The following is a 12949-nucleotide window of genomic DNA, read 5'->3' as shown; positions in this document are numbered from 1 at the left end:
ACAGAAAATTGGCTATCAGCAATAAATTCAACAGCGCATCAACAGTGTTAGGAAATATATCAAGAAGAAAAGAAGAATATTACGAAATATTTTTGTAGGCCTTCATCAGCAAACACCCAACATTTTCAGCTTTCTGGTGCCCGCGTCATACACGGCACTACAGCAATTTCATATTAACATTGTCGGAATTTTTGGTTCAAGACATCCAATATTCCGACGTCCATTAACCTCAGGAACCTCCACCAAGAGGAGGACAAGCTGGAGCATCGTTACGTTGTAGGCCGCCGAAGCGACGCCTAGAACGTACAATAGGTATATTATTTACGGTGTTCCATTTTATAAGATTTGATAATATAATTCGATTTGATTTCAAAGTCTCTCCTAGAAAAGCATGAAACGAACAAACGTCAGCTCACCTAGGTGGTCCACCAGGTCCGTGAGGCTTGCCGTCCCATCCAGAATGACGATTGCCAGACGATGTTTTTCTGTCTTTACTAACGTCCGGCTGAAAAGATAAGTTATGAAGGTATAAAATAATTTGAAATTACGAAAGTTTGCTGCTCTTCTTACGTTAACAAGCGTCAAGAAACTAAAAATATCATATTATTAATTGATAAGAAATTACTCTCAAATAACAATCTTACAAAAAGTAAATTGCCATAAAAATTGCACGGATGGAATCTCGAAGCCATAGTACCAAGCCTTTCGATTGTCGAATCTCGCCGTCTGTAAAACACAAGCGGATATGATAAATACACATGTATAACTACGTCAAACTTTCAAAAAGTTAATAAGACTATATTTCTGATAGAAAAAACCTAATAACCGTTGAAATAAATCATACCTCTGGTTATGTAAACCATGGATGACGGAGAATGTCAAATGAGACACGTCTGTCTTACTTCGTGCAATGTATTTTCTTACTGTATTTCAGAAATGCAGGTATTATTTTAATACTGTAATAAATGGGATATATTTTTAAATTATTTTATAAATAATTTATATCTGATGTTATTCGTTAAATCATGTCAATCGTTGAATAATGTTTATTATTGGATAGTCAACAATTGGGATGAACTTAGCAGAGTGGTTGATAAAACTGTAGAAAGCAGAATTTCTACCGATTCAAATACACATAACCATGCACATTGTTTGTGTATATGTCCTGGTGTGTGTGCCTTGATATGTCATCATATGAATGGTCATGTTATTATTCATTGACCATCAACAAATATTAACAAGTTTTTTCAGTTTTCATATTCTCTAACCGTGGAACGTGAATGACCCTCTGAGACGTGTTTCAGTTGAATATTGGGGAAACGCTATTAGCACTGCGCAAGAATATATGCTGTTTAGTCACATAATGATGTGTCAAATGACAGGCTTTTTAAATGGCATGTTTTAATGTAATGGCTTATTCATAACTTATTTATTTATAATATTCGTTTATTTAACGTAAATTCTGTAAGTAGTGCTATTTCTTGATTATTTGAATAATGTACAAGCAATTTCATATTATTTTAGTCCTGTTTGCATTACATAAAAAAATTTGCATATTGCTATCATAAACAAATAGACATGGATCGTTGACTGTTTTCTTATCAGTAATGTGTGGAGCCATTCCAGTGTTTGTGTGTGTGTTTGAGTGTGTGGTGTGCGTTTCTGGGCTTGTGCTTTAGAAAATGACAATGTGGAACCGAAGAACATTTATTATTTTAAAGTAATTCAGTTGATTTGTTTTCTGTAATGCATCACTATTGTTTTTGTATTACTACCGATAGATTTTTTAATAACAATAAATATATAAATATAATAAAAGTATAACTAGACATTTAATAAAAATTAATTTTGATAAACATATCTTAAACTCAATTGTCTTTCCAAAATTGCAAAATTCTATCTTTGTTTTTTGCTCGTATTACCAAATCTATTGAAGTTTGTTCATGTTTTTTCTCGATAACTTTAAAAAAGAAGAATTATGAAAAAATTTAACTGCTTTAAAGTAATTGCACTTGCAGTTGCAAAATGTTTTCATGTAATTTATTTTTATTATGTAAAAAAGTCTGCACATATTCTTTCTTTATGTTTGAATTGTTAAATTAACATATTTGGTTGCACATAGGCAATTCACTTGCATCCATTAACAATTGTAAATTTTAATTAGTAGTCTTTTTTCAAAATAGTTGCATTTTTGAGAACGTTATGTGTAATTTTAAATTTTTTATAATTTAACATTTCTAGGAATTCTTTATTAACAAGAAGATATAGCAATTATCATTGAAATTTGTGAAAATGTTTAAAGAAGAACAAATACGTAAGTGAAAAATTCTACTGCTTTATTTCAATGCGAGGAAGTTTATTTATTGAAAGTGAAATGTTTAATTGAGAAATGAATTCTTTGTTGACAAGTTAGAAAATACTTTTGTAGTGAAAACAAATTACATTGTGAATTTCATTTAAAAATTGATGAAGGAATATTGTCATTTTGTTTGATAAAAAATGTAATATCAGGCAGTGGAAAATTAACTAAAATACATGCATGTATGTTCTTTTGACAAAGTGTACTAGAGATTTCATTTAAGCTCAACAGTGAATTGGAAATTGATCAAATTTACGTCTTAATTTGCGATTTGTCTCAGAACAATTTATTTAAATAATATGAAAAGTTGACGTGTTTACATTGATGACGTTGATCAGAAAATAGCGCGTGAATAGCAATTATTATTTTTGAAATGCCAGTTAAAAATATAAAGCAGCAGTATGTGAGAAGCATATTCAATTGATAAAATGCACAGAATATTTTTCAGTGAATAGATGCGTGCGCAAATGTGAAAATGAGTAGTAGAAGTACGAAGTATATATATATATATTATTGATGTTGTTGAAAAGTCTGCATTTGTATTATAATTATGAAAAAATATTTATTAATTTGAATTGAGTTTAGAGGTTTTTCTTATAATATGTGTAGCGTTATTATTTAACACAGTTTTTATTATTGATAAACAAAAATAGTTTTCAAAATGGCATCTGAAAGGCATGCACGGTGAATATGATTTTTCACTTGCATGTATGCATTTCAACATTCCAGTTACAGGCTTTACATGTAACATAGCAGCACCATACAAATTTGCAATGACAGCGTTCATATTTGGTCACTAAACGAGTATCATATCCTCGTCCACAGCATAATAAGTCACAGCTATCTGAACTTAGTGTTGTTCGATTGCACTGTCTGCCGTATGTTCCCAACAAACCCATTTTATCATCACGCACGCAATAGTTGGGAGACCGATTTTGATAAACCAATTCACTTATTCTTAGTGGGATTTTTCTTTCATACTTGTTTTTGCGTCTCAGCTTGCGCTTTGCTCGCTTTGTTACTTGAATTGAAGAACGGTCGTAAAACAATTTCAGCTGTTCACTCACTTCTTTCATTTTTGGCATTTGTTGCCAACAAGTTTTCATTTCACATGAGCCACTAATTCCATGGCATCGGCAGTGTCGTTTCATATTTTCTGAAATTGCCTAAAGCATAATTTAAAATTTGCTAAGAAAGGTAAAATTGAAACAAAAAAACGAAAATTTTGACAGAGTAATAAAATTATAGTTCAGCAAAGAGGAAATGGATAAAAATTATATGAGAAGCTGAGAGGGGGAGAGAGAGGGGGGGGGGGGGAAACAGACAGACAGTGAATCATCAGTGAAACGTACTTTTCTACCGACTTCTTGATTGTGTAAAATGACCAAATCACGAGAATCTTTATTTTGTTGAAATTGTTTTCTAACATGTTTGTCTAAAAATTCTCGAGCAAAAATAATTCCATATCGGATATTATCTGAACAACCACCCCAACGCCAATTTTCACTTGCATCATCGGGTCGGCTTTTTACTCGAAATCCTTCCAGGCCATTCTTGCTCATATCACAACTGCAGTCGGTTAAATTTCCAGTTGTACACGCGGTCACAATTGCATGCACTAATCCAGCTGTTGTAATTGCTTCTAAGAAAGCAGATTCTCGGTTGCCTGAAACAATATTTTTCCATATACTGAGTATGATTGTGTATGAAAACAATATAATTAATACGTGACTTTTACTGAAATTAGTGACTTTAATATTAATTCTTTTACAACACACAATATATTTTGTTTATTTATAATTTTGCATTTCATACACAAATAATGATCACTATTGTTTATGTGAGAAACAAGCAAATTAGCTAAGTGACTTCTTTTTTTAAGCAAAATAATTTACCATAGCAAGCGACTAGCGATTCAAATATTTGTCCTACATTTTGAAACATCTTTCAAGACTAAGCAGCGGCTTAGGACAGGTTCTTTAAACATTAAAAGTGAAATTATTTTCATTGCTTTTCTTAAATTAGCGCTTTTACAACGCAATGAAAACAGAACATGGTCATAAATTTCGACTGCATATAATATGTTAAGCGACTGGTTTTTAGGTGAGAGTTCAAGAATAAGAAATGAAAACTTGCTGCTAAATAGAAAAATATTATAAGCTGTAAACAATTTTATTTGTATAGCATAAAACGCTTTTCTGTATAAAAATATTGTTTTTATTTTTAAACACCTTTTTTCACATAAAGCAGAGAGTTGAGCAAGAACAATTACCTATAAAATATCATGCTCTAGCATGTATCATATTAACTGATTAAAAATATGCTCTACATCTTAAAAAAAGCATGGTACCGAATTGCCTTGACAGATTTTAATAGCTCTTGGAGTAATTTTTATTCAACAACATTTCAAATCAGTTGAAATTACATTTTACCATAAAATTTAAACTGCCCATTTTACAGACGTTACATTGAATGTTTGACATTGTGATGTATTTTTTTAGATCCTGATTTTTAGTGAGGTCATTGTCATTATTTTGCATTAAAGTAGCATTAACATTAGCAAAATATTATAGAATGTAATGGAAATAATGCATGCGGAAACAACAACACTTGACTAATTATAAAAAAAACTTAATACTATTGAAATGCAAGTTTGGTAATTTTATTTTAATACGTAAATAAATAAATATGTATACATAGAGAGCCATTAAATACTGAAAATTACTTTTGTTTTTAAATAGCTTTATTAATAATAGAAAAAGAATTAAGTAAATTTATATATATATATAAATAACTGTTTTAAAAATTGCAATAACACTATTATGAAGAAGAAAGGGTGTAGTGCCAGTGTAGCCTGTATCGAATTCAGAACAACCCCAGAAATTTAGGAAACCGCAGACTTGAAAATGCACATTCAAGCATATAAAATTGTGAATAAATTACTGATAGTGAATAGTTCAGAAATTCATTTCAAATTTTCAAATTACCTGACTTGAGCATAGTACCAAAGATGTCAAAAGCTGATTCATTAGCACCACGTATTGGGGTACAGTTCCAACGTTCTGGACGAAATTGCCATTGACATTCAGCAATTGCAAGCCGAATTCCTACACTTACACTATGCATTGTGTATGGATGTGCAGCGCAGACGCGACGTTGTTGTTCATTTAAATAAAGAAGACTAGAACAAATACGATGTGCTTGTTCTTGAGTGAGCATTGCTCGCAAATATGAATATTGAGGATCCACTGTAAACGCAAACGGTTGATGGATGGCCAAATACCTGTCGTACATAAAATAATTCATATAGTATTGTGCGATGCAGATTATTAGAATATTTTTTGATACATATAGCATGCACAAAATTGTAGTTACTAAATACGTTTTGCATTCCGTTCATAAGTGTGGATTTATAGCTTCTGCTACTTTATTTAGATAACTGTCGTCACATAAGTTTGAATAAGTATATGCGTTTTTCTATATATATATATATATACAAAATAGAATATATCTTTGTTGTAGTGTTGTAATGGCGAATAGTGCAACCTCTCTCAAAGTGTTAGTGTAAATTAAATTAAATTTAATTTTCCTTTTTTGAATTAAAAAATATGTGAACTTACAGCCAATTTGCCTCTGCTATTTGAGCAATATAATAACAAGAGCAGATTATCATCAATGGGAAAAATTGCGTCATCGACCATAGTGGCATGATGATGGTAAAAATGGCACTGTTGAGACTAAATGGCGTTTAGGGCGAAACTCGCGATTCAACAGATAAGGCATAAATGATTCAACGATGACGTCCGCAGGCGAATGATACTCCTTTCCGCCCTGATATATGTAATGACAAAAAAATAACAATCAATAAAACTAAACTCTATAAGAATGTAAGTAAGTGACGACGTTTGTGACCATATCAAATTGACTTTGATTAAATTATATGAAAATGACAAGAAAAGATGAAGTGGAAGAGAAATAATATGAATCAACTAACAATGTCAAATGGAAGTGTAAAACAAGCAAATGAATGTGATCTTCTTTAGAAAAATGTAACAATGCTACAATTTTGGCCAAAAAGAACCAATTAGAAAACAACGATTGGTCAGCTAAGCGTAACGAAAAGCATTCATTGGTTGAATGAGTTATTAGGCGTGGCACAATTTTCTATATGGATAATAGCCGGATGTAATGAGATAAAAATATTAGCAAAAAGGCAGCGTGTAGAGAAGATGGGAAATGGCCTTGTCTTAGTAGGGTGCGTCTTGTGTACATCATTTGCTATCAGTTCGATGAGCTCTGTCCCGTAGGGTACTATTAGAGAAATTTACGAGCTTCATTTTGCCCCTGACACTTTCGCAACCAAGCCGGCAAAAGGCCATTACTATGGCAGAGCTGTCTAGGCATTCCATTGAGCTTTCCGGCCACCATCGCATCGCATCAGAAAAAAATACATCATAGTCAGTCAGCATACCAGTCGATGGACGTGTCTGAATTACGAATAGAGTAGAATTATTTAAATTGGGCAACTGGAAATCTCTATTTTTGTTTAGGTTGCTTTCTTTGTTCAATGAACAAACTTTTTTTGAGAATTTTTTATTTCCGCTCAAATCAAAAAATGCTATTTGCATGTATTTTTTTCTGATTGACAAACGTTATAAGCAGTGAATTGTTAGTAGAACAAAATACCTCTTTACCTCTGGATATAATAATGTCATTAAAAAATTAAGTAACTCAAAATGTGTAAACTCTGCTGAAATGCGGTGGCATACATTATGTGCTTTTGCATAAATTATTAACATTTTATTCAACAGTGATATCTTTATCATAGGTATCAAACTCTTTCAAATTAGTAAACAATAATATTTACAACATGCTAAGGCTATTTTATTGTTTTATTTAAAACAAATGAAGTCCTACATTTTCACTTTAAAGTCATTTTATTTTACAGGCAGAAAGCTAAACACATGCACGTGAAAGATGATATTTGTAACTTTTGAGACTTTTGAACTTTAGATTTCACGATTTTAATCATATATTAATTAGAAATCTTTACGCAGTTTAATTTTTGCTGCTTTAAGTAAAACGCTATATTTTTAATGTAACATCAAAACTAGAGAGACAAAGAGGTGTGCTGAATAAATTGAAAAATTAATGATTTGATATTTTTTGAATGTACTTTAAATTGCTTAAGAGTTGGATATTTTGTCACTTAACGTGAGTCATAGCATGTAGTGGTTTTCTTCAAAATTAAGATTGTGCCTAGCATTTATGGTGCTTAGATTGAAAGTTAAAAAATGTTTTTTTCAATATCATAGGTGTTCTCATTATTTTCAATTTTTAAGAATTGCAAAATACATACAGTAAGTGAAGTTTGAAATAATAATAGCAAGCAGTTTGTAAAAATATCTTATTCCGCAAGATATCTACTTAAAAATTCAAACTAAAAGCAAATGAAATTAGGAAATAATTCAGGGAAGAAATTTTGGATATAGTATCTGTATAGTATTGAAATACTTTATCTTATTTATCGCATGTTCATCTGTTAGATGCGTCTGATATGAATCAGGAAGGATATGAAAGTATTAGCAGTAACAAATAAAATTTCATTGCATCAGATAGAACAAGAAGAATAATCTGTTGTGATAAGATCGTGCCAGTCCCTGTTTGCACGTAAGCAAATGTTATTTTTGATCTTCCGGCAAGCTGTTATACAGATTTATTCAACAAGTTGGTTAACTTTTTTTGTCCCATAATATTTATCAACTTGCAATTTTTTCAACTTATCAATTGACAAAATTATGGCAGATTATTACATGACTAAGAAAATTTTCTCGAACTTTTAATTTTTTGTTGAAACGGACAACAATGTGAACCGTTAAATTCACAAATTTATCTCTTCTCACTTTTCATACATTACTTTTCATACTCTTCATTCATGTAAACATCTTCATGTTTTTGTATAATTTGAAAGAAATCAATTCGCAATTTCAGAAGTGAATATGTTCATTTTCAATTTGCTCAATTAAAAAGCAGATAATTTTAATGAAAATTAATTTTCATTGTTTTGAATATTATAAATTTTAATTGATCACGCTATTATGGTAATATTTTAATAGCTGTTATGATATGATTTGATATGATCATATTATGATAATTTAATATAAATATGACAACAAATTGCATGGTCACTAATCATTAAAGCAGAAGTTCACACGAACGAACGAGCCATTGTTTTAAAGGAGAGCAAACAGGTGCACGTGTGATGCACCTTTTTAACTAGATTGTAATTTTCAATATTTGATAAAAATTTATTTTATTGATTGAAACATGATTTTTTATAATTTAATCCATGAGAACCCAAAAAAGTATTTATTGTTTAGTGGTTTCCGCATTATAATTTGAATTTGGTCTGAATGTAATTTTATTTTTTCACATTGTGTATTTACAAAGTAAAGAAATTCAATTATAAAATCAATTAACCCTTTGCAACATTGAATGAAATAGTGGCAATCAAGTGAACAATGTTACGACAATAAAGTTGTCTTTTCTTTTGCTTAACCATTTGCTAATTTATTAGTGTTCATTTTTTCTGAACTGCTTCTCAATGAGAGAGTCACTTGGTCCTAACAACAATCGATAGCACTAAAGAAATTTCTAAAATTTTGCCATAATAAAAATATGGAAAAAATAAATTTTTTAAAACTGTTCAGCATTGCAATATATATCACTCCAATGGTAGTACTCAAATTCAGGCATGAAATTTATTAGTGCAGAAAAATTTATGAATAATAAATATTTAATAATTTAATAATAATAATAATATGCATGTTCTGTTATTTGTATTATTTAAATGTGATAAAGCGTTTTGTTTAACTATCACTTGAATTAACTGAATTGATCTACCTCTTTTTGCATAAATAACTTTTTATAAAAGCATGGGAAGTTGTGAAAAAAATTTTATAAAAGTTCATCTTAATTCACTCGTCAACATGATAATGATGCTAATTAATTACCTCGAATTCACTTTCAACTGAAAGAATTTACTATACATTTGAATTTATTATCAGGATAATGCACATATCAGATAAATATGGATAATTTTTGCAACAATTTTAATGCGGTTAATTTTTACTGTATGCTTTATTTAGTAATCATTTTTAAACTCTGTCTACTACAAAAAGCAAGTGGAATGATTTTAACGACATAATTAGCAAATTGATGTTCCTACTCGAGCATTTTGTGTTCTTACGTTAAAAGTAGTTCTTATATATTTTTCTTTTTGTGCATGTTTTCAACTTTCTGTTGTCAATAACACTTACAGGCTTTTTTCTCCATGATAAATTTACCAATAAAAAAGTCAGCTGTGACGTACGTTTAAATGCTACTATTTTTTGAAATATGACACAAGCTTGCACATCTGCTAGCTTTTTAGCAAAACAATAGATCGACAAGATTGGCTATCAGAAAATTATATACTATAGTACTTGCATTCTGATTTTTTTAGTTATAAAAAAATTCACATTTTGAATAACTTGAATATGGATGCGCTATTTGTTACTTTGTAAAGGCATTGAAAATTTCAATCAGCAACTAAAAAATACAGATGAATTTTCAACATGTGAAGGAATGGAATGCTGCATGCATTAATACTGCAAAAATGCTTTTATATGTTATAAAAAATGTGAAACATTATCCAATTTAAAATAAAACATTTGCGAAGAACTACCATATTATATATTCTTCATACAACTAATTAATTTACATACATATTTGAATCCACATATATATAAGCACACATACATATATATATATATATATATATCTGCCAATTTTTTATTATATTTGATTATTGTTTGTTGAACACTTGCATAAAAGGAAGGTTTAGTAGAAAGTGTTTTGCATCAAAAGTTGAACAATGTGTTTTTTACCTCTTTCAGGCAGGGCAACTGATGACATAGGCTGATAGACTGCGGTATTTTTTTACCTTTGCAATGATGATGACAATTAGGTCTGTTTAGCGAATTACTAACGCGCTCTTTTCTGAAATGATTTTATATATGCAAAAGTTCAAATTTAACTAAAATTGCAATAAATGTTACTTGAACAGAGGGTTACTTGAAGAATAAAAGTACTTCTGAAAGAATTAGTCAGTATTTATGATGCCAATGTGCATCTTAGCCATATCACGTATAATTATCAGATTCAACTATCATAACTGAGCTTTTTCTGTACATTTGGAAACATTAATTATGAAGTATTTTTTTAATTTATTACAAAATTATCATAATTTATACAAAATCATCAATATTTTTGACACTGCAACAAATAGTTTGTATAAGTATTCATATTTATTTAAAAAATTGTCATCACAGATCACATTTGACTCATATAAACAAACAACAGTTAAGCAACAAATAGTACAATGTTTTTTGTTCAAATTTTTAACATTTCAAATCATGCTGTTCTTTAATCATATCGGCAGCTCGGTTTGCCAGAGCTAGTAGAGTAGCTCCAATACCACCAGTCACTGTGGAAGGAAACACAGATTCATCAACAACGCGCACACCACGAATAGTTTTCACTCTGAAAAAGATATTTCATTTTATTTTAATTTCAAATAATCATATAAAATATTTTGGGAGTAAGTGGTGAATTTTATCCCCTAATTAAATATGAAAATAAGTTTCTAGTCGAATATAAAATAAAAGAACTAATAAACTGTTCCTGATGTGTTTAGCGTATTTTCTTCTCCACTGATGAATGTAATATTTCATTGTTTATTATCACTGTTGAGTTCCGTTACCAGTTCACTTACCTCAGCTCGTCGTCAACAACTTCACCAAGCGCCGCTGTGCTGGTTAAGTGATCACCTGTTGTGGCCAGGTGCCTGAGAAGGCATTCAATGTAATATTCATTTGCTGGCATTGTTGCGGCTGAACACTTTGGAATGTTGGGATACAAAAGTACAGCGCCAACTTGTTTCATTATGGGGGTTTGCATCATATTTTCAACCATTTTTATAGCTAAAAAATTAAATATTAAAAATAATGGTACTTTCTCAATATCTCATTTTTACCTTTGATCATTTTTCTCACATCTCGATAGTCGGTGAGATAGCTGGGATTCATGCGTGGAACAAAGTTATTTTCAGACTGACGCCACAACCACATTGTTCCTTGAGACATCGGCTTCAATAATGTGATGACCATGTCCAAATAGACGGTGTTTTGAAGCTCTCCACTTGGGTCCAGTATTTTTTCTACCTGAGAAGATTCGTTGCTCAACATATGTGAAAATTTCGCATTTAAATATTCTTACTTCTGCTTTGAAATTTTCATCCTCCATCATTCTCTTAAGACCAGTCAGCGCTGCTGGTTTCAATTCTAACATGATATCAGGTGAACCTGATTTGTCAGTGTCCAAGAATGCCATTCCAATGACGCTAGTGTTTGCAAGGAGACCTTTTCCAGTAGTGAGGTATTCTTTGAGCGTTTGTTTGCTGTCTATTTGACCAATTAATGCTTTCATAGCTACGTTGCTTATTTTCACCGGCAAGCTAACTTTAACACGATCGTACAGACGAACACCTACCGGTAAACTTTTTATTGCTGGAATCTAAATTCAAATGTTTTCCAGAAAATGAATTAAAAATGAAATTTATATTTAATCACTTTCAACTGTTTGAGATGATCCATTGGGCCTACACCGGACTGTATTAATAATTTTGCAGTACCAATTGCTCCGGCAGCCAAAATGATCTCTTTACGCACTCGAACATTGTAAAGTCTACCGGAAAGCATATCACGAACTTGAATACCACTTATAGCAAATGACTGTCCAGTTCGTTGTGTCAGCTAATGCGAATAGCGATCGATTTTATTTAGCAAGTGAAAATTTTAAGTTAGCAATTTTCATTCAGCTCACCTTTATTGCTTCTGTGTGGCAAACAACCACCAAGTTCTGCTTTGCACGTCCAAGATAAACTGCAGCTGGATTTAACTTAGTTCCTTGGAAAGAAAGGGCTGAAAAATAATGTCTTGTTATGCTTAGTCAGTGATTGAGAAACTTATTCAAAAAGTTGATTTCACTTCTTGGAATGAAGAATCCACCCTTTTCAAAGAGTTCGCTTTCGTTTTCAGCAACAGTATGATTGCTTGCACGGCCAGCGTGCAGCCAGAGTAGTTTCAGTGGATCTAACACTTGCATACCGCTATCATTGAATATTATATTCATTAGCTGCTTTTCTGTAATTGGAGATTTGGCCAAATCAGTCTCGTCTATGTTGGACAATTTGAACATGTAACGATCAATGTCTGACCAGTCAGTAAATCCGGTGCTTTCTGCCCATCGAATAAAGTCATCTGGGTTAGCTGGTACATAAGCCCCAGAACTAAGAATGCTTCTTCCACCCAGTGCTTTGGCAACGTGAAGATGAACTTTCTGAAGCCAAATTACATTAATAATATAAATGTGCACAGATAACAAGATCATATGGGAATTTTTATAATATGCACATACATATATATGTATATATATATATATATATATATACATATATATATATATATATATATATATATATATATACAT

The 12949-nt window shown here is 31.0% G+C and overlaps 3 protein-coding genes across 3 annotated transcripts; all 3 read right to left on the bottom strand.

Moving 5' to 3' along the window:
• Positions 1-168: 168 nt before the first annotated feature.
• Positions 169-863, bottom strand: Tsp_02500 (conserved hypothetical protein). The gene is made up of 4 exons (XM_003378776.1): positions 845-863; positions 645-726; positions 417-505; positions 169-296 (listed from the first exon to the last, which is right to left on the bottom strand). The coding sequence occupies exons 1-4, from the start codon at positions 861-863 to the stop codon at positions 169-171; spliced, it is 318 nt and encodes a 105-aa protein (XP_003378824.1).
• Positions 864-3057: 2194 nt separating this feature from the next.
• Tsp_02499 (protein Wnt-16) lies at positions 3058-5653 on the bottom strand. Its single transcript, XM_003378775.1, has 5 exons — positions 5347-5653; positions 5178-5258; positions 3846-4025; positions 3720-3794; positions 3058-3515 (listed from the first exon to the last, which is right to left on the bottom strand). The coding sequence occupies exons 1-5, from the start codon at positions 5651-5653 to the stop codon at positions 3058-3060; spliced, it is 1101 nt and encodes a 366-aa protein (XP_003378823.1).
• A 5147-nt stretch (positions 5654-10800) lies between these two features.
• Tsp_02498a (GMC oxidoreductase family protein) lies at positions 10801-12799 on the bottom strand (the record flags this gene model as incomplete). Its single annotated transcript, XM_003378774.1, has 7 exons — positions 10801-10942; positions 11175-11382; positions 11436-11622; positions 11678-11974; positions 12031-12213; positions 12284-12381; positions 12448-12799. Coding segments are annotated over 7 exons (1467 nt in total), but the record flags the coding sequence as incomplete, so codon positions are not given.
• Positions 12800-12949: the final 150 nt, after the last annotated feature.

This window comes from Trichinella spiralis, assembly GCF_000181795.1.
Source record: "Trichinella spiralis strain ISS 195 chromosome Unknown Scfld2, whole genome shotgun sequence".
NCBI classification, from domain to species: Eukaryota; Metazoa; Nematoda; class Enoplea; order Trichinellida; family Trichinellidae; genus Trichinella; species Trichinella spiralis.
Note: the sequence above shows the minus strand (reverse complement) of the source record. Positions and strands in the feature narration are given on the sequence as shown.